Source organism: Bubalus bubalis, chromosome 2 (assembly GCF_019923935.1).
Source record: "Bubalus bubalis isolate 160015118507 breed Murrah chromosome 2, NDDB_SH_1, whole genome shotgun sequence".
In the NCBI taxonomy this organism is placed as follows: Eukaryota; Metazoa; Chordata; class Mammalia; order Artiodactyla; family Bovidae; genus Bubalus; species Bubalus bubalis.
The window spans coordinates 82,992,043-83,014,777 of record NC_059158.1 but is presented as its reverse complement, the minus strand read 5'-3'; the positions used below and the strand labels follow the sequence as shown (position 1 = coordinate 83,014,777).

The 22,735-nt window shown below is 36.5% G+C and overlaps 1 protein-coding gene across 4 annotated transcripts in view; it reads left to right on the top strand.

Annotated features, from left to right (window-relative positions):
- Nucleotides 1–22,735, top strand: part of SCN2A (sodium voltage-gated channel alpha subunit 2) — a 139,905-nt gene that overhangs the window by 79,248 nt on the left and 37,922 nt on the right. For all 4 annotated transcript variants that reach the window (XM_025275753.3, XM_025275757.3, XM_044934488.2 and 1 more), the window contains 5 exons: nt 5,277–5,624; nt 9,450–9,582; nt 13,839–14,077; nt 16,725–16,898; nt 18,779–19,135. In XM_025275753.3, coding sequence (XP_025131538.1) covers nt 5,277–5,624; nt 9,450–9,582; nt 13,839–14,077; nt 16,725–16,898; nt 18,779–19,135 — 1,251 coding nt within the window. The remainder of the gene's footprint in view (nt 1–5,276; nt 5,625–9,449; nt 9,583–13,838; nt 14,078–16,724; nt 16,899–18,778; nt 19,136–22,735) is intronic.

Here is a 22,735-nt window from a genome sequence, read left to right as displayed (position 1 = left end):
AATACACAGTTGTGTTTAATTGCACTTGATTGCCTGTGTCTCATGTTTAAGGAGACTTGAGTGAAAATAATATGTTGACTTATATAGTGCAGAAAATGTTATCTAGATGCTTCTGGCTTATCTACCAGCCCCAGCTGCTGCAACTTTGAACTTTAGGATCATTAATTGTTTTTAAAATTATCAAAAGAATTACAGGTTTTTGGTACTGAAAAACTTCATGTCCATACAATTAACGGTAACAATTTGAACACCGACAGCGAGGATAATGGCTAACACGTACATGGTGCGTTGCTTCTTACAGTATAAACTTACTGAGGCCGCTCACTGCAGCCCTAGGGGGTACTGACATCCTCATCCCCAACCTGCAAATTGAAGACAAGGGGAGGGGTGGTATTCTTTGTTGAGTGCCTGTTTTGTGTTTGGCATTCTTCTTCTACCGGAATTAATGTTAACAACCCTGAATATGACTGTTTTCACTACTTTTTAGGCTAGTGAAGTTAAATAATTGCCCAATGTCATATAATTATTAAACTATATGCCATATAGTTATTAAAGATTGAAGTGGCATTCACAGTTGGCCTGACACTGAAACCCTTGAACTTACTACTGTATTAGGCTGACGAGAAAGAATTTTTTTTAAAAATTCTTAAGAAACTGATGAGAAAATTTACAATTTGATTTCATTTAAAAGATATGTATATTTAGGATATGTTCTTTGTATCCACAGTCTCACATAACCTCATGTTTAATATGTATATGATTTTTATAGGTCAGCCTGATTCACTCTAAGTCTAGGTAACATTATGAGATATGCTAAATGAAAGGATTGTGCAGCTGAATTCAAATTTGAAGTAGAATCTGTTTTAAAATAAGTACCGGCATTTACTCACCCTTGTTCATGTTGTCGTCATAATCATTGATTCCATTAGGAGAGACATGAATCTCAATAAATGTGAATGTAAAGAAAATCAAATCTCCCTTTTAGAGTATTGCTTGTTTTGAAGGAAGGGAAGAGGGAAAGGAGAGAAGGAAAAAAGAAGGGAAATAAGTTAGCTGGAGAAAACCTACCAAAATTTGAAACTGCAAACAAGATACCAGATACCACAGAGAGTCACCCCAGTATGCTTTATTTTGACTCCAATAGAACTAATTCTAGGCAGAATAGTAAAGTCTGAAGATATTAGGTTCTAGCCCACTTTTTTCCATACATGTTGTCCAAAGACGTAACATTTTCCCCATACCGTCTTCTTAAAACTTCTGCTTCCTAACTAGCTGGGTATCATAGGTGATGACTGACTTATACAACATGTAATATCTGGCTCAAATGGATATCTGTTTCTGAAGTGGTATTTGTATAAAATAGAACTGAAGATTTTTATCTGATAAATAAGTAATCAAGCAACTAATTAAGAACATGGAGAGGGCTATGAAGATACAAAGAGAGACAGAGAGAAAAGGAGGGGGGGAAAAGGGAGGGTTGCTGAAGTCATACTAATTTCACTTTGCAAGACCCTGTAAGTAATACTGAAAATAGTGAGCCTGGGTACAATGGTGAAGGGTCCATAGCTTTTGCTAGGTTTTGCAAGGGCACAAGGCCGGAATGTATTAAAAAAAAGTATTGTTTTATAGGGACATGATAGGCAATTGTATTGGTAACCATTGATATTTTCATATTGAAAAAAATATATACTTTTACCACTGGATTATAATTTCCTCAGAGTAGGTGGATTGTATGAAATACTTTTTAGACTTCTTAAGACTTCTTATTGAGGATAGGGGAAAGAAGGAAGTCAAGAGTGCAGTTTCTAACCACGGCTCAAGACAATCTGGATATTTTATTTTTAAAGCCTTTATAAGATACTGTAGGCCTTCTAAAGTTATTATTTCCCTCTGTATCTGTGATAAACCAAAGACCACTTATTATGGCAGATGGTTTTCTTACTGTCCATCCATCCTCTATTTGTAACAGGACATTTGATTGCTATCAGTTCAGTTCAGTTCAGTCGCTCAGTCGTGTCCGACTCTTTGTGACCCCATGAATCACAGCACGCCAGGCCTCCCTGTCCATCACCAGCTCCGGAGTTCACTCAGACTCACGTCCATCGAGTCAGTGATGCCATCCAGCCATCTCATTCTCTGTCGTCCCCTTCTCCTCCTGCCCCCAATCCCTCTCAGCATCAGAGTCTTTTCCAATGAGTCAGTTCTTCACATGAGGTGGCCAAAGTACTGGAGTTTCAGCTTCAGCATCAGTCCTTTCAGTGAACACCCAGGACTGATCTTCTTTAGGATGGACTGGTTGGATCTCCTTGCAGTCCAAGGGACTCTCAAGAGTCTTCTCCAACACCACAGTTCAAAAGCATCAGTTCTTCGGTGCTCAGCTTTCTTCACTGTCCAACTCTCACATCCATACATGACCACTGGAAAAACCATAGCCTTGACTAGACAGACCTCTGTTGGCAAAGTAATGTCTCTGCTTTTGAATATGCTATCTAGGTTGGTCATAACTGTCCTTCCAAGGAGTAAGCGTCTTTTAATTTCATGGCTGCAGTCACCATCTGCAGTGATTTTGGAGCCCCCCAAAATAAAGTCTGACACTGTTTCCACTGTTTCCCCATCTATTTCCCATGTAGTGATGGGACCAGATGCCATGATCGTAGTTTTCTGAATGTTGAGCTTTAAGCCAACTTTTTCACTCTCCTCTTTCACTTTCTTTCTTTTTTTTTTTTTTAATTTTATTTTATTTTTAAACTTTACATAATTGTATTAGTTTTGCCAAATATCAAAATGAATCCACCACAGGTATACATGTGTTCCCCATCCTGAACCCTTCTCCCTCCTCCCTCCCCATACCATCCCTCTGGGTCGTCCCAGTGCACTAGCCCCAAGCATCCAGTATCGTGCATCTAACCTGGACTGGCTTTCACTTTCATCAAGAGGCTTTTTAGTTCCTCTTCACTGTCTGCCATTAGGGTGGTGTCATCTGCATATCTGAGGTTATTGAGATTTCTCCCGGCAGTCTTGATTCCAGCTTGTGCTTCCTCCAGCCCAGCGTTTCTCATGATGTACTCTGCATAGAAGTTAAATAAGCAGGGTGACAATATACAGCCTTGACGTACTCCTTTTCCTATTTGGAACCAGTCGGTTGTTCTATGTCCAGTTCTAACTTTTGCTTCCTGACCTGCATATTTATTGCTATAGATTTATGTAATTAATATAAGCAGTGGAAGTTGAGGCTAACACATGGAGAACTATGATTTTTCATATAGTTGCCACATACACCTTTGAACTTTGAGAAACATCGTGTCTAATTTTATAACTTATTTCTCTCCAAACCATCTACTGGGACTAATTGAGGGCAGTTCTTGTACTATAAAAGTAAAAACTGTTACTAAGAGTGGTACATATACGTAATTTCTACTTTATTTCCTATTGTCAAGCATTTATTGTCTGGCTTTCTTTCTGAGGAAATGATAACCAGTAGGTCACAAATTCTGTAGGTATTATATCCTTATATCTAATTCAAAGTCCCTTGTGAATAGAGAAAGGAGACATGAAAGAAACTGTATAGTGTAGGAGAGGTTTTAAAAATGTTCATATGTAAATAATAAAGGAAATGAATTATCTTACTAATGAGTTGATAATAGGATGAAAAAGCATGAGTATAGGAAAAGAAGAAATAAGTTCTTCTGGGAGAGTAGATCAGTATTCTTAGATGTGTTTCTTTCTGTAAATAATTACTAAGATCATATAAGATAATATTTAAAGATTACAGACATTTTATAGATGTTCATAGGTGTCACTGAGAAAATCATTCTTTAGCTGAAAATAAAATTAAATGAATACTTGCTAGTCAGGTAATGTAAAATATATATAGGTGCAAAATGATAATTTTAGTTAGCTTTAAATCCTTTGGCGATAAAAAGATGAAACTAATAATGTTTAAATGATGAGTTGGTATTCTATTCATAATCATAGGAATCCAACTTAAGCCAGCTTAAGCAAAAAAGAGAATTAGATCATGAAAATAATAGCAATGAGTAGCTTTAGGCACACTGGACTCAAGGGCTCAAAACATGTTACTAAGGCGAAGTATCTCTCCACATCTACAGATTCCTCCAATATGGTGATAAGATGCCTGCCATGGCTCCAAACTTATAGTCAGTGGTTTTTAGCAACCTCAATAAAAAATGCACCCCTTTCAGTTGCAAAAGAAATTGGTGACTGTCAGTGGGCCATTCAGAGTCCCTACCTATTTTTAAACCAGTCTGCCTGGCCAGAGGCATGAAATACACTCATTGGCTAGACCTGGATCATGGTCTTGCCAGAGAGCATTTCTTGAAGATAATCAGGGTACTGTCAACAGACAAAGGACAAATGGGTGTTGGAGAAGCAGAAACAAGTGCTCCCTAGAGTGAAGTTGCAGCAGCAGCAGCAATAGTAAACAGCATATGATTCATTGTGCTCAACGCTACTGTGCTTGAGAATCAAAGTAAAATGAATGACGCCAGTGACATTGTAGCCATCTAGAAAATTGTCAAATGATTGTGACCAGACACTTAGTGAAAACCAGGTTTTTGTAAATATGGTGCTCTTCAGATTCTTGAGACAGACAAAAGAGTGAAAATCAGGGAATGAATCATACAGTCTTTCAGTTTGGTCTTTCAGTTTGATTTGTTTAAATTATTTATGAGGATTGTTATAAAATATGCAGGGGGAAGGGGAGAAATTGCTCCTTGTTACTATAATTAAACAGACCTACTAGCAAGATTGATTTCATTTTTCTCTGTGGTGAGATCTGCACTGGGGTGTGGTTATGTGGTCACTAGTACACTCTTAACTGGTGTAGTTTTGACTTCAAAGGAACTAAATGTAGTTGTGTACTTGATTGCTCTCCACTGGATTGTTAAATAAGAATAGTTTCTAGAGAAGAGTTTAGTAAAGATTTCAGTTCTGAGTGCCAGAAATGAAACTAAACAGTCTTCAGGGATATTTCTGACTCTCTGAAGTCATGGGTAAAGTAGAAGAAAATGACAGAAAATCAGATCTCAGAAGTTGTAAATGAAGGAAGGAAGAAACAGGAAAAGCAAAATAAAAGAGCTGAACCCAGGACAAAGTTCCAGAATGCCACCAGCAGTTACCATATAAGCCCCTGATCACACCCATCCAATGCCTTATCTTAGGTAAGTCAGCACTGTGAAATGATGAGTCCTGGCTCATGTTTTCCAGAACACTTAATGCTGTTCATCTGTTTTTGTATCCTTCCTTGTTGTTGATAGTCTTTACTGAGCATCCGTGGCTCCCTGTTCTCTCCAAGACGCAACAGTAGGGCCAGCCTTTTCAGCTTCAGAGGCCGAGCCAAGGATATTGGCTCTGAGAATGATTTTGCGGATGACGAGCACAGCACCTTTGAGGACAATGACAGCAGAAGAGACTCTCTGTTTGTGCCGCACAGACATGGGGAGCGGCGCCACAGCAACGTCAGCCAGGCCAGCCGTGCCTCCAGGGTGCTCCCCATTCTGCCCATGAACGGGAAGATGCACAGCGCTGTGGACTGCAACGGAGTGGTCTCCCTGGTCGGGGGCCCTTCTGCCCTCACATCTCCTGCTGGGCAGCTCCTGCCAGAGGTGAGACCAGTGAAACCTGCAGCCGTTGGGAAGGGAGGTGTGGCTGGCGCAGGCAGGAATGGTTTTCTATTTCCACCTGTATGAGTTTTAGTGAGTCTACTCTTCAAAGGCCAAGGGTCAGTTCAGTCAAGTTATGAACTTACTTTGTCAAATTGTTCCTTTCAGACTTTTCTACAAATGAATTAAAAAATAGGTTGGATCTCATAGACTATAATCTATAGTCCTCCATCATTATGACCACAGTATCAAACTTACCAAAAATATAGCAACAATTTATCATGCATTATTTATAATTAATATAAGCAAAATAAATGCAAGAAATGATATAAATACCCATCTTAAGCATCTTGTTATTTCTAATCCTTTAAAAGAAGAACTTGATACTTACACTTGAAGTAGATAGTATTACTAAATGTATCTAAATTCTGCAACGCAACCTTCTTCCTCTTGGCAGGTCAAGGTGCTATAACATTTTAGCACCCAATCAAATGACCATCGTGCATTTATATGGTAAAGGAGCCACTTGAAGTGCCTGGTAAAGTCATGTGTTATAACTGTTAGAGCAGATTTCAATTTTTATATTACTGTCCTGAGTTTTTTAATAAACATAATGGCCAGAAATCATGCATACGGAACTTAGTGGAATTTAGTTTCATTAAATACAAGACACTGGGATATATTATTGACATTTCCTTTGTAAAACGTAAGTGCTTTTTAACTTTGGTATTAAATAAGATTTAAGATTTCATTTGCCAGTATAAAAAATTCTAGTAATTTGGTTGTACTTTATAGTTTACCAAATCATATTAAAGTCTTGTTTGTATGATTTTTTTTTTTTTGCAAAATTTTACTCATTCTAGTTGGATAAGCTCTGTCAGTCACATTAAAATCATATGGAGTCAGCTTTCAGTCACCTAATAGAAGATCTTTTTACCTTGGATTATAGAAACAGCCATTGATCATCTTTACTTTTTTTGCCTGGCCTCTCCCCACCACTTCTCCCAGAGGAATATTCAAGTATCCTAGAATCAGATCAAATCATGAATAAAAATAGAACTTTATTGTGAAAAAATCTGGAAAAATGCAAAGGGAATATCAACTTCTCTTAAAAAATAATCATGTCTAACTATGTACCAGACAGTGTCTAGAACACTTTACTTGTGTTAATTCATTTAGTCCTCACAATAATGCTTTATCATAGTTATTAATATTATCTCCATTTTACAGAGAGGAAACTGAGGCCTGTGCATGATGGAGCTAGGATTTGACCCTATAAATGCTGGCTACTGAACCTACATTCTATCCATATTGCAATATTACCTCCCATTAATTTTCTTTAAATTTTCTTAAATGGAAAAGAAGAGATGGTTAAGGAAACAAACACTTTCATTTTTACCCAGTGTTTCTCAAAATATATTTCGTCATCAGACTACTTGCCTCAGAATTCCCTGGGATACTTCTTAAAATGGAGATTCTTCATTTCCCCCTCCCTCCACCCCTGGCAGCCACCATTCTCCTCTGCTTCTCTGAGTTTGATAACCAAAGGGTCCAGCGTTTCAGTTATGCAAGATAAATAAGTTCTGGAGATCTACTGTATGGCATAGTGCCTAGAGCTACGAATACTGAATTGTAAACTTAAAATTTGCTAAGAAGAGAGATCTTATGCTGCGTTCTCAACCCACATAGCAACAGCAACAATGATAAAGCAGTGGAAGGAAACTGGAAGGTGATGGAAATGTTTATGAACTGATAATGGTGATGGTTCACAGGTATATACTTATCCTTAAACTCATCAAGTTGTGAGCGTGAAGTATACATAGCTTTTTACATGTTGATAATACTTCACAAAAGTGGTTTAAAGAAAGAAATGAAGACTTCTGGGCCCACTCAGATGTACTCAGACCCAGACCAAAAGGCCAGGAATCAGTGATTTCTTCTTTCTTGACAAGCATCCCACATGGTTCTTATACATAATGAAGTATGAGTATTTCTGATCTTGATAAATGCTAATTGGGAACACAAAAATAAATCTACAACTTCCTTACATAAATGCAAGAGAATTTCAGTCCATCAGAAAATATTTAGTGTTTATCAGTAATTATCACTTCTGTCCTATCACGGAGGGTGGAATAAATCTCTGAAGGTAAATTCGGGCAGTTTAAACAAAGCCTAGTTTAGTATCTGTTTCCTGCTGCTTGGTGTCCATCTTTCAGGGTTACAATCAAGTGCTGTGAGGCAGGGCACCGCAGCATGGTATAGCAGGAGCTGCAGAGGCAGACCAAAGCTGTGGCTTTGCAAGACTGCAGAGAGAAAGAACAGAAAATAAACAGCTGTGGGCAAATGCTACCTTCCAGAGCACACAATATCCTGCATTTTCACATTAATTCAATTGAAGCAATTTAATTTAAGAAATAATTTCCTTGGTAATATCATTACAGAGTTTGAAATCTAGCACTAAAAATTAGACAAATATCGGATAACATACATGATTTTGTATAGAGCAGAAGGGACCAGATGGCCTTTAAGTGACCCCATTTTTTTCCTCCAAACTTTGACTTTCTCTGATGAGGCAAAATATTTTCAGTTCTGATGCAACATTAATAGGATGTTGCATTCTTAATAATTAACTAAATAATAATTAAACTAAATTTTATAACTTTATCTTACACTTAAAAGAGAACCCATCCTTGGCATTGAAACTCTAATTTAAGGCAAGACATAATAATGGGGGATCTTTGATTTTTAGCAATGATATAATGAATTGATTCTTTTCTATTCCAAAAAAACTCACCAGAATTTCAATATGGGCAGAAATTTATTCCTACTTCAAGAGTTCAAACAATGAAGTTAGTGATCACAGGAGAAAAAAGGGGCAAGACTCAAGCATTTCTAATGCAAGTCTGAGTGCTAATAATAAAGAAGAAGTCACTTTTATTCCTCTGAGGATTTTCTTTATTTATACAGCAATATGAGTCCTGTTCACCTACTTTATTGTGCTATCAGTAATTAACATTATTTTATTAACCTTGTTACCTCTAATACATACATAGTCAAAAGCAGAATTTCCACTCCATTAATAGGATTGTCATTAATGAGGATGAACATTCATTTAGGTCACCCTAAAATTAATTTTACTATGAAAGAAAAGTAAAATTCATGAGAAAAAAATAACCCCTCTCTGAAAAAAAGCTTTTTAAATAAAACAAGTTGTCTCTTAGAATTGAAAATATTTAGCCTCATCAGGGAAAGGCAAAGTGTGAAGGTAAAAAAATGGGGGTGCTTAAAGGTCATCTCGTCCCATCTGCTCTATACAAAATCATATGTGCAGTCCTGTATCTGTACCTGTCTATAATGAACAGAAGCATTTTAATATGGAATTCACACTTTAGGAGAGCTACTACTGATGCATATTAGGGAAACCTGTAAAGTTCTTTTCATTCATTAAACCACATGAATATATATAAAGATCTAATAACATGTGAGTAAATCAAGGAGTAATATGTTACAGTTTGAAGCTCTAGATAGGATTGACTAAAATGCTAAAATGTTCTATCCCGAAGCAAGATCCCTCCAGCCCAAAGCCCCAAGATGGAGGAATTAGAAAAGTCCCATCTTGATCACAAACCCAGGCATCCCTGAATTCTGAGAATATGATGGGCTTTCAAACCCTTCCCAAGAACAATGATTCTAGCAATGTCTTAGTGAGCTGTTTACATCTGACAAAGCATAGTGAATATTTAGCTAAATAACACCTATTGTGGGAACACTTTGGGTTTTGCTGCCCTTTAAAAATAATAGTTATTTCATATGAAATTTTATTTTTAGGGCACAACTACTGAAACAGAAATAAGAAAGAGACGGTCCAGTTCTTATCATGTTTCCATGGATCTTTTGGAAGATCCTACAGCAAGGCAAAGAGCAATGAGTATGGCTAGTATTTTGACCAACACCATGGAAGGTATGTCAGAAGTCTTACAGCACAGTTACTTGGTGGTGCTTTGGTAATGGTGATAAAAACTTTCATAAATTCTAAGAGTTAAATTCTTCCTGAATTGATACCACAATATTATTATTCCTTTTACTAAATAAAAGTAAAATCTACGTGCAATACATGGATTCTGTTGTCTCAATAGATTTTTACATTTAGCCTCCAGGAAGCTACTGCAAACTCAAGGTATACCTGGGATATAACCTTGGTAGATTAAGTTCCTAAACTGTTGACGTTTGTCATTTGCATGACATCAAAAGGAATGTAATGATAAATGTTTATTTTTATAGTGATGCTAACACAGTTGAATTGTATTAACTGCTTGAGACTCTAGCTATAAGCTCATTTGATTTAACCAGAAGTATAAATGAAAAAAAAATGGAAATTAGGGCTTAATATTAACTACTTTGAAGCCATGTTTTCAAAATTTTGTAAAACTACTTTTGCCTCTCTCTCTGATCAGAGTTTAATAATATCTCAGCTTTCTCTTTAGTTCCTGATTATATATGAGTAATTAATATATTGTTAAGAGGTCTGGATGTTATAATTCCAAAATAAAGAATTTGGGGACAGCTTGATTTGTGATCGGTTATTGGCTCTGTGTCTATATGTGGTTCTGTAGTTGTTTCTTCATCAGTAAAGTATTGATAATGATGTTTAGAATAACATTGTTGTAAAGACTAAATAAGACCTCATCCATAAAACACCTATGTTCCTGGCATGTAGAAGGCAGTCAATAACTAGTATTATTGGTTGCTTTATCATTGTTTTGTTAATGCACATGTTTATGCCTTTCTGTGCTGTTAATGAATTCAAACATCAGCTATCAATTTCACCTTGGAAAATACTTTCATATAAAATGTATTCTATCATCCTCCCTGCTCTCCTTTCCCCTTCTCTCCCTTCCACTTTATAACCCTCCCTTTCCTTCCCCTCCCAAGTGTGTGTGTGTGTGTGTGTGTGTGTGTGTGTGTATGTGTGTATGTGTGTGTAGATGTGTGGAAGGAAAAAGAAAGATGGAGAATTAGAAAGAGAGAACACAAGCATGTGCACGTGTTTCTCTGTTAGTTCCAGTTTCTCTTAATACTGTATAGATTCTTGGAATAATTATTTTCCAGTCTGAATGCAAAGATGCCATGATATTTAATATCAGTGCCCAAAACCTGAGATTCACAGCCAGGAAAATCTCACAATGTAGATGGCCATATATATCACAGCCATGTCAGTTACTACAGTCCCGACATTCGTAATGTCCTAATGCAGTATCAGAAATCTTTTCACTGATTCCTATGGGATAATAAACTCAGTACGTTCTTCCCCAACCTCGCCTGCGTTAGCTTGCACTCCCTCTCCCCCCCCAGCTGCCAGTAGCTTGCTCCTCCCTGTCCCTCCAGGTAAATCTTTTGAAGATTCTCTGGTCTTCTGCTCCTTGCCATAGCAAAACCACTGAGAGGAAGCTGCCAGTGGTTCTGCTACCGATGTCAGCAGCATGTCTGCTCCCTAAAGCAAGAAGTAGAGAAGGAGACAGGGTAAGTCTTAATTAACACTAATTTGCACTCCTGATGCCATTAAGTTTGACTTAACCTAAGAAGTTACTTAAAACCATCAAGCCACCACCACAAAATTGAACTTATCCACTAAGATATGGAGTTAAAAATGAATGCACACATTCCCATATCGCCCTCCATGAATATGTGTCTCATGGAATTGCTTAGAGTGAAATGATGTCCTAGAGATAAGAGTAACTTAGGAAGCAGGAGACTGAGTGTTTGGCTTTAATATCTACAGAGCTTTTAACTTGATATTTTTGCGAGGAACATGGCTGAGTTTTCATTCTATTTTTCATTGGTTGTGTAGAATGCAAAGCATACTTTTCTTTATTCAGTTATATCTAACCACTTTGAATCTGGCATTAATCAAGGCTGGTTGTTAGCTACATAGTGCACACAGGCAACTAGAACTGTCTTTAATATAGTCCTTTTTGGTTCCTGATAATGGTGGAAAAGTATCTTAGGTTGACATAATCTGTTTATTTGGGGATCCTTTCTTCTAAGTCTAATCGTGTTTTAGTTCACCTTTGCTTTTTTCAAAACCAGGCTTGTTGACCCACGCTGACAACTTTTGTTTTTCTTCTTTTGAACTACAGCTCAATTTCCATTGTCTAGGGTAATGAATAGCCTCCTACTTAATGACACTGTAGGAGACACGCAGAAATGAATTGTTTCCTTTTCAGGTTTTTAAAATGCAAAAACCACATGGAAATATTTCCTGGGCACATCTTTGGGAGGACCGGTGGGAGGTGAGGAGGAAGCACTGGGGAATTGAGGGAAGCCAGCAAAGACGTAAACTGAGCTGTAAATGCGTCTCAGTGTGGATAACCCACCCAGGAATGATGGAGATGTGGCTGTAGTTCTCTCCTGAGTGCTTTGTTTTGTTTTAAAGTGTGATAATTCTTTTTTCTTTTTGGCATGAATAATTGAATGATTTTATTTTAGAACTTAACAACTCAGGCTCCACTTCTTCCTGGTGTCAAGATGAGCAACACTGGCTGTGTTTTCCCTTTTGACCTTTTATTTTTTTCCGTTTGCTTCTCTTTATCTACTAAATTGCAAGTAGCATTTTAAAAAATACTTATGCTGACTGTACATAAGGAAAGAGATTTTTTTCAGTTCTCTTTAGTTATTTACTGTAAATGATATTGTCCTTTTATCTTCAGTATAAATATGAGTTTATTTGGGAGTCTTAAAAGCATCTATAAAACAGCACATAAAAACTATATGTTTTTCTTCTGATTTACAACTTAACTATTCTTTATTGTTTAGAAAATTACATATTAAGAGAAATGGAAATAAATTGGGTACTTAAAGTATTTCAGTATCTAAGGACGCAATTGAAGAATCTGCTTCTAATGCAATTCTGTGAAAAATAATCAGGAAATTAATTTACGTTAGTGAAGTAACAAACTTTATAAAATTAGTAGTAAATGTTTATCAGCAAAGCAAAAACCACTACCTATGGTACTGTTTGTCCATTGTATGAATTCCCTTAAAAAGTTTAATTCCTAGTAAACTGTCCCAGATTTGGAGAGATATTCCAGTTGCCACAGTAGGAATACTAAATTGACCAACCAGAGTCAGTTATGCTATTGATGAACAAAGAATTTTTTCCTCAATTATAGTGCTAATCAGGTCTCACATTTGACTGAGCAAGTGATAGAGTGTGATATTGGCAGAAAACAACAACTGCATCCTTTTCTCACTCAATAACTGATTGAGATAAATACACCAAAGAAAAATAGTAGATAATTTCCCACTTTCTACTTCTCCCAAATTCTTTGCAAATATTTACTTTTTATGTATTTTGAGCATCACCTTAAAGATCTGTGCATTTCTGTCTTTTCTCTCATATTATTTAGTTGAAATTCTTTTTTGAAATCATTATACTATTTTCTTAAGTAAATGTGTTTTTATATGAAATCTTTTATCATAGGTTTGGTGTGATCGTTATTTTAACACATTAAAGTAAATGCATTTCATGAGAATTTATTGATTATGCATATGTTCCATCTAAGCTCCTCATGCATTTTACCAGTAGTGCTTCGGTCACATTTTGTGAAACAGCGAGGATCTCCCTTTCTTAGGGTGGATATTTCCTCTTCTTTTGTGTCATCCAGTTAAATCAAGAAATATAGGGGGAAAAAAGAGTCTTGCTAAGTTTAATATATAATACTATATCTAATTAGGTTTAACCAGAAACTTTTAAGATTGGTGATACTGACAAAACTCTTTCATTAAAATACCCCAAAAAACACATCTAATCCAGGAAACTGAAATTTATCATGACTAATAAAGGTTTTAAAGACTTCTCCTGAGAGACAGTCTTTCATAATATAAGTGCTCTATCTGGAACATAGATGACGTTTAAGTATACTCGACACAAGTCCTACCCATTAATTTATGATAGCCTTGAAGATAATTATTAGATAGTTTAATGTTATAGATAGAATCTTGGAAACCATGTTTAACTAAGATAACATTTGTAAAGTTTACTAGCCCTTCCACATTTTTTATGACAGCTAGTCTATCACTGCTTTCCTGCTCAACCATCAGATTAACCTATAATGCCTTTTAACAACTTCAGAATTTTTTAAGAGTCACTTTCAATTTAAACCAAAGGCTTCTTAAAGGGGAGGAAGCAGTTTTCATAAGTATTCTGTTTTCTTCCAGAACTTGAAGAATCCAGACAGAAATGCCCACCGTGCTGGTATAAATTTGCTAACATGTGTTTGATTTGGGACTGCTGTAAGCCATGGTTAAAGGTGAAACATGTTGTCAACCTGGTTGTGATGGACCCTTTTGTTGACCTGGCCATCACCATCTGCATTGTCTTAAACACCCTCTTCATGGCCATGGAGCACTATCCCATGACGGAGCAGTTTAGCAGCGTGCTGTCAGTTGGGAACCTGGTAAGGCTCACTGAGGGTTACTCTGCTCATTGAAAGAGTTTATGGTTACTTTAATGAATTTCACATATCACTCTCAAATTAAATATGAATTAACTGGCCATATTTACTTGGGCAACAAAAGTTCAGCATTACTTTTTTAGAACAAATTATATTGCTTCATTTAAGCAGTAGAAAAGAGTCAAAGATTTTATTTATAGTTTGACTTAGAATTAAATATAAATTGCCCATTCATTAAAAAGATCATTATGAATTACAGGGGACATAGATCTATGGTAAAATGCTGATGTGTTCCTTGGGTATTTAGAATAGACTCTTTCAGACATGTTTACATTTGTCAAACAAATTAAGTCAGATAATTTTGAAATTATCTGTTCATACCTGAAGATGGATTTTTAAAGGAAGAAACATCATATAGAGGTTATTATTTCTGTTTGAATTTGTCCTATACATTTAGGAATTTATAAATGATTCAGTTCAGTTCAGTCACTCAGTCGTGTCCGACTCTTTGTGACCCCATGAATCGCAGCATGCCAGGCCTCCCTGGTCCATCACCATCTCCCGGAGTTCACTCAAACTCACGTCCATCGAGTCAGTGATGCCATCCAGCCATCTCATCCTCTGTCATCCCCTTTTCCTCCTGCCCCCAATCCCTCCCAGCATCAGAGTCTTTTCCAATGAGTAAACTCTTTGCATGAGGTGGCCAAAGTACTGGAGTTTCAGCTTTAGCATCATTCCTTCCAAAGAACACCCAGGGCTGATCTCCTTTAGAATGGACTGGTTGAATCTCCTTGCAGTCCAAGGGACTCTCAAGAGTCTTCTCCAACACCACAGTTCAAAAGCATCGATTCTTCGGCGCTCAGCTTTCTTCACAGTCCAACTCTCGTGTCCATACATGACCACTGGAAAAACCATAGCCTTGACTAGCCGGACCTTTGTTGGCAAAGTAATGTCTCTGCTTTTGAATATGCTATCTAGGTTGGTCATAACTTTTCTTCCAAGGAGTAAGCGTCTTTTAATTTCATGGCTGCAGTCACCATCTCTAGTGATTTTGGAGCCCCAAAAAATAAAGTCTGATACTGTTTCCACTGTTTCCCCATCTATTTCCCATGAAGTGATGGGACCAGATGCCATGATCTTCGTTTTCTGAATGTTGAGCTTTAAGCCAACTTTTTAACTCTCCTCTTTCACTTTCATCAAGAAGCTCTTTAGTTCCTCTTTACTTTCTGCCATAAGGGTGGTGTCATCTGCATATCTGAGGTTATTAAGTTTTGCATATTTTTTAACTTAAAATTCTATACTAACATTCATGGCTACATGGTAGAGTGACAGAAATGAAAGTCAAAATGAATAAATTCGGGTAACAAAAATATATTGATATCAATGTAAGAGGTTTATTAAGTTCTCATGAACCTCCAACCTTGATAAATGAACATATAGACAGGTTCTATATAGATAATAAATGATATATTCTGAAGGATGATACACAGTATTTTTAGACTCTGAAGTAACCATTATTGTTCTGTTATAACCAGATAGGTCTTAACTGATAAAGTTACAATATATATGCTGACCACTTGTTTTGTACCAGGCATTGTGCTAAATGGTTTACATAAAATCCCTCTTTCTAGGTACCCACAAAGTCAGTCCTCAGGTAGATACTATGAATGTCTACATTTTACAGTGAGGGGATCTATACCCATGAGAAATTGACAGAGCAAAAAAGCTCTAAATACTGTAACAGAGACTCTAAAAGATATTTCAGAGACTGTTTTAGGCTGTGCCCCCAAATCACAGAACTTTAGGAAAGGACAATAATGGTACCTAGTCCAAATTTTTTCACATATGTAGGAATCACCTCAACATTATCTATAAAAAAGTGAGCAAGGGATAAAATACGCTTTATGGAGATGAGTATTAGGAAACAGCTCAAATGGGCTTAAGCAAAAATAAGCAAAATAAATTAAAAAAATAATTCATTACTTCAAGTAACTGAAGTCCATTTGGGCATAGCTCCAGGTTTTAATCTGTCTATAGTCAAATTCCCAATCAATGTCATTGGGAGTTAGCTTCTTGCCAGCTTTTCCCCAGTATGTTTCTTTCATCTCTGGCTGGATATTCTTTTGATGGTAGTGTTCTACCAACTTCTATCCTACTGACACCGCTCATTAAGCAGAAGGTGTATGCTTCTTAACTAGTATTTCTAACACAAGCACAAGTATTGAATACCATCAGCCTGGTTGGAGTTACAGAACCATTTCTAAGCCAGTCAATCTGGTTCTAGGGTTAGAATGCCCTAATAGGTAATCATTTGGTGAGTTTTTGGAAAGCTAGGGAGATCAGAGGCAAAGTCAGGGTGTTGACCGCAATGAGTAACCTGAACCTTTCACTTAAGAATATAAAAGTGAGAATATTAGTTTTACTGTCTGTCTTAATTCTTATATTCTTCATCACTTGATAAACCTTAACTATAGTAAACAATTAAATATCAACTTGAATACAAACCATTTGAGGATACTAATTTCCTGGGTCTAAATCAATTTTTAAAACTCAGAACTAAATTGTGATTTGTTGGGATTAAATTAAATTGCTTAATAGTTATTTATGCTTTCAAGAGTTGTCACTCATGTAATAAACATTTCTCACTTAGGTCTTCACTGGGATCTTCACAGCAGAAATGTTTCTCAAGATAATTGCCATGGATCCATATTATTACTTTCAAGAAGGCTGGAATATTTTTGATGGTTTAATTGTGAGCCTTAGTTTAATGGAACTTGGTTTGGCAAATGTGGAAGGACTGTCAGTTCTCCGATCATTTCGACTGGTAAATTAACTGAGAGTAACCGCAGTATTTTTATAAATAATTTAATTAGTAGTTACTCTTTTCTTGTAAAAATTGAAAGATTTCCCATAGCTTTAATTTTGTTTGAATATATTTCTAACAAAGCAGATGGTAGTTTCTTCTTCATTACAGTTTTAATGCATAGATTAAGTTTAATTCAAATGAACAGCCAATAATTCTCTCCTTAGTAATTGAATGTCAAGGCTAATGGGAAGAGAGAAAATGGAGGTCATACATAATCCTAAATCAAATTAAATAACACAATACATATCTCTCAGGTATATGGGGTTTGCTTAAACATAATAAGGGGCTTGACTGGGGCTTTGGATGGGCTCCAGTTTCTACCAGAGGCTAAGAGATTATGGAGTTGCCCACTTTGCCCCCATACAAGACTCAGGACTGGGTAGAGTGCACAGAGAAGACGACAGAGCTTCTATTCATCTGTGCCTTTAGCCAGGTCAGGAAGTCACCAAATCCATTCTCTAAGAAAAGTTGCCTGTATAATATTTTAATTTTAAGGAAAGGCTCTTTCATTTGTTCTTTATATTTAATAAGTTTAGGCCTCTTTTTAAATTCAAAGACAAAATATCACTTGACCCATTTCCATTTAAAATTTGATATGTTTTATTGTGCTGTTTATTTGAGTTGGCTCCAACATTTTGTGATTTATTTTCAAACAACAGACATTGTATATAGGTGGTAAAGATAGATTCCTATAGGCAACCTACCTTAATGGTGGTTAGTTTCAAGAATTTGTGATCAAGTCTGTTTAGAAATTTCCTTACTATTTTCAAATATGTTAAGATCCTTAGAGCTGTGATTTCCTTTCCTAGTCTTTAGCTGTGGATCTAATTTGAAGCTAGAAGGATAAAAAAAAAAAAAAAAATTAGGAGTGGTTATATAATAAGTAAATATGGGCAACTACTTTTTAAAAGCTTAGTAGGTCTTTATGATAATGTGATGCAGTTTAGGAAGGTATAAAGCATAATATCACTAATGTCTTGCTTAGTATATCAGGCTCTTTTGCATTAATTATTCTCTGGGAATAAATTAAAATTTTTGGTTCTTATCTTTGCTCCTTTGGGTCACTTAGTTACCATTAAATAATGCACTACTCTTAGCCTGACATTTACTGAAGCATCAGAAATAAAATGCTGATGCTGTTTAATGGTAAATGGTACTCTAGAGGCTTCTATGAGCTAATATAACCAATGTATCAGGCATAGTGGTGGCAAGCCATTTACGCACTATAATGAGTTGATTAATTAAATCACTGAAGACATAAAGGTTGACAAAATACAGCTTTTTATTCAAGTCCAAGTATTTCTTATTTGAATATAATAAATCTCCTTTAAAATATAGCCTAATATTACAATACACTAAAGGTCAAAGCAGTCTAAGATTTAAAGAAATTAGTTGGTTTTCCCTTGTATCTTACCTAATTTAAGTGTTAATGTTGTTTACACTTGTGCATTTCAGCATGATATTTCAAGTACACTGAAAAATATATCCATTTTGGGCTTTTAAATAATGAGAGCCTCTACTAGAGCCACTACTTCTCTGAAGCAGTTTCTGCTAATTAATCACCATTAATTTTAGGTATTTCAGCTCCTTACAGAAAAACAAAACAAAAAAAATAGTATGAATGCTTATGTAGGATTATGGAATTTAAATGCCAATTAAAAAAAACTGTATTCTTATTTTATTTACAACATATACTATTTCAGAATGAAGAATATAGACAATAGTTTGGCACACAAATAACCCATCACCTAAAATTGAGACACTGTAGATTTTCCCTATAAACAAATATACAGATTCTTCCAAATGCAGAGCAGTAATGACCTTGTTTCTGTTTTCAGCTTAGAGTTTTCAAGTTGGCAAAATCCTGGCCCACCCTGAATATGCTAATTAAAATCATCGGCAATTCTGTAGGGGCTCTGGGTAACCTCACCTTGGTGTTGGCCATCATCGTCTTCATTTTTGCCGTGGTCGGCATGCAGCTCTTTGGTAAGAGCTACAAAGAATGTGTCTGCAAGATTTCCAATGATTGTGAACTCCCTCGCTGGCACATGCATGACTTCTTCCACTCCTTCCTGATTGTGTTCCGGGTGCTGTGTGGAGAGTGGATAGAGACCATGTGGGACTGCATGGAGGTCGCCGGTCAAACCATGTGCCTTACTGTCTTCATGATGGTCATGGTCATTGGAAACCTGGTGGTATGTGGTAAAACATTTTTCTCATTTTCAGTAAAAGATAATGTAACCATCAGGAATGTTTTGTATATATTTTTTTAAATCAAGTTTCAATTCTTCATGATGGCAGGAGTCAGTTATAGATCAGACTATAGAAATCTACATGAGCTCTTTTTAATATTTGCTTACATTATTTAAAAATTTTCCCTTTATATTGAACTGTAATTGACATGTAACACAAGCTCTTAAAATATCTTTTGAACCAAAGTTGTTCTTCATCTCTGTACCTCTTACTGTTCCATGGAGAGGGCCATTTTTGGCTTTTATCTTTCAGTTCTTGTGCTAAAGCATGGCAGTGCTATTAGACAGTCATTCATTTTATTTATAAATAATAACAATATTGTTACTTGAAAATGTTTCACATATGGGTTCTCTGCAAGTTGGAGTTAAAAAAAATAGTGATCGTCTCAGTCCATTAAAAGCACATCAGTATTTGTTGCATAGAAACGACAGTATGAACAAGTAACACTGACTCAAGAATCATTTGTTATCATTTCTGTGTAAAATGAACTATGCCCAACACACCTCTACTGAGTCCTGGAGGCCTGGGAACGATGGTAGAACGATATATATGGCACAGTGATAGGACATTTACTCAAACAGGAATAAAAAGAGTAAGTGAAAAAAATGTGAAAGCAAAGTGTTATATGTAAAGTTCACAAGATGGAAATGTTGCTTTGCAATGGCAAGGATCATCATAGAAGGCTTTGTCAAAGAGTTCAGACCTGCAAATATCTTTAAATGAGATGTGAGAATAAAGTAGACCATCCCAAGCCAGGGAATAGTGGACCCAGTGGTTGGGGAAGAAAGGACATTAGATTTATTTGAGAGGGATCAGACTCTCATATGTTAAATTTATTATACTAAGTTGCTTGATCGGGCCCCAACTCAGTGGAATATAACAAGGACTATCGTAACCAATATTTTAAAGTCTGCAATTTATAGACTTCATTTTCTTTCACACTAAAAGTAACCTCCAGTCCCCCAGTCAGTTCACTTCAGTGGCTCAGTTGTGTCCAACTGTTTGCACCTCCATGGACTGCAGCACGCCAGGCCTCCCTGTCCATCATCAACTCCCAGAGGTTACTCAAACTCATGTCCATCAAGTCGGTGATGCCATCCAACCATCTCATCCTCTGTCATCCCCTTCTCCTCCTGCCTTCAGTCTTTCCCAGCATCAGGATCTTTTCAAATGAGTCAATTCTTCGCATCAGGTGGCCAAATTATTGGAGTTTCTGCTTCAGTATCAGTCCTTCCAATGGATATTCAGGGATTTCCTTTAGGGTAGACTGATTGGCTCAGTCCCCCAGAGGAAGAGAAAAGGGAAAGGAAAAAAACAAAAAATTATTATTTTTTTCTATTTTCTGCAATATTTCAGTCTTCTTAGTATCCTGTTGTTAATTCTGACCTGTTCTTAAAATAACAAGAAATATGAATAGTGTACAATCCAGAAATGTGAACAGTGGCTTATAACAATACACATTTATTAATTATCTCATAATTTCTGAAGGTCAGAAATTTGGGAACCACTTATCTGGTTCTGGCCCTGGGTTAGTTAAAAGATTTCTATCAAGATGTTGATAGGAGACAGTTATCTTGACTAAGATTGAAGAATTGACTTGTAATAAGGCTCACTCTCATGGCTGTTGCTGAGAGGTCCCAGTTCAGCCTTACTGGATGTTGGTAGAAGGCTTCAGTTTCTCTCCACATTGATCTTGCCATAGAGTTGATTATCTTCATGACATGGCAGTTGGCTTTTTCTTCCAGAGCACAAGACATAAAGCAACGGGCAAGGAGAAAGCTCTTTTTATGTTCTAATCTTGAAGTCACATTCTGTCACTTCTGCAATATTCTATTGACTAGTCATTAAAAAGAGCTCACATTTAAGAAAAAGGGATTAGACTTTAACTTTTGAAGGGATGAGTATCAAATAATTTTAAAACCACTACAATTCCAGATATAACTTGCTTGCTTTCAGAAGATGCAGGAATGCATGGAACAGGAAGAAACAATCACAGGGCTACATAGAAGAAAAACAGAGAAAATGTCGTTGGTTTGTATTTTAGATTTGGTTTGATTTCACTTATATATCTGGCATACACTGGAAGAAGAGAATAGAAGGCAGAGAACAGAATCCTTTATGACAACAATGAGTGAGAAGACTGGATGCAAGCAATGAAAATTCATAGTGGGGTAGCAGGAAGTGTTTGAGGCCAGACTGTGTAGGGTTTAATTTATGAAAAGACTGATTATGCATTACCAAATTGAATATTTTTTCCTGTAGACAGTTGAACGCTACAGATGTCTTTTTATCAGGAAAGTGGCAATGAGCAGGTAGAATTTGGGTAGAATTTATGGGGCCAGAAAACAGTGAATTTAAAGAAACTCAACATACCACATGTGATCTTTAGTTTACTGAAATAGGACACATTTCTCTAACTATACAAAGGATTTCAAGTTGAGAAGAGAATTTCAGGAAGTATTCATACCTATGGATGTCATTTGTATTAATTTGGATTGCTACATATACATAAAATGGTATAACAGATAAAATAATAATTTCCATCTATTGGCATATATTTAAATTCTGTACTTTTTTAAAAAAAAATTAAAGAATCTCCTTATTTACTATAAGTTAAAAAGTATCCCTCCTTTTGTGATATCTTGTATATTTTTTCTAGAGTAGCTAAGGTGGTAAAAATATCTGTCATGTTTATCACTATTAAGGAAATATGTTCATATCACATTTCCTTAAATAAGGTTGACTGAACCCGGTGCACTGCTTCTTACAATTCTTCCTTCTCATCCTCACCAAAAAGGTTAATGTCCCCCAAAGACAAGCTGACATAACCTCCTGTAAGCACGTATAAACTCCCATGTAATGCTTGACCACAAGAGGTGTAAGTAATCACTGCCTAGTCCACAGACAAGACAGAGGTGGGGCTGTAGATTGCTTTTCCCAGGCTATCATCTTGGTTTGCTAACACTATGGCCAGAAATCCTCTTACAGGTTTAAGACAGGTGCTGCAGAAAAAGAATACATTTTTTTTTTTTTTTGGAAGATTACCACATCTAGAAGTAGCCACCTCTATCTCTAAGTGGGGCATTAGCACACAAGATAGAGAAGGTGATGGCACCCCACTCCAGTACTCTTGCCTGGAAAATCCCATGGATGGAGGAGCCTGGTGGGCTGCAGTCCATGGGGTCGCTAAGAGTCGGACACGACTGAGCGACTTCACTTTCACTTTTCACTTTCATACATTGGAGAAGGAAATGGCAACCCACTCCAGTGTTCTTGCCCAGAGGATCCCAGGGACGGGGGAGCCTGGTGGGCTGACGTCTATGGGGTCACACAGAGTCGGACACGACTGAAGTGACTTAGCAGCACACAAGAGGGATGTGAAAATGAGTTTTTCTCACCAATTAAAAATCAGGCTAGAAAAAGTACTGATACTGACAATATGTTTCAACCTTGAATCCCAAATGGAAATTATTATTCCAAGAGAATAATTTGGGGACACATGAAAGAAACAGTTTGACTCAGTGAGCTATCAAGTCTGTCCA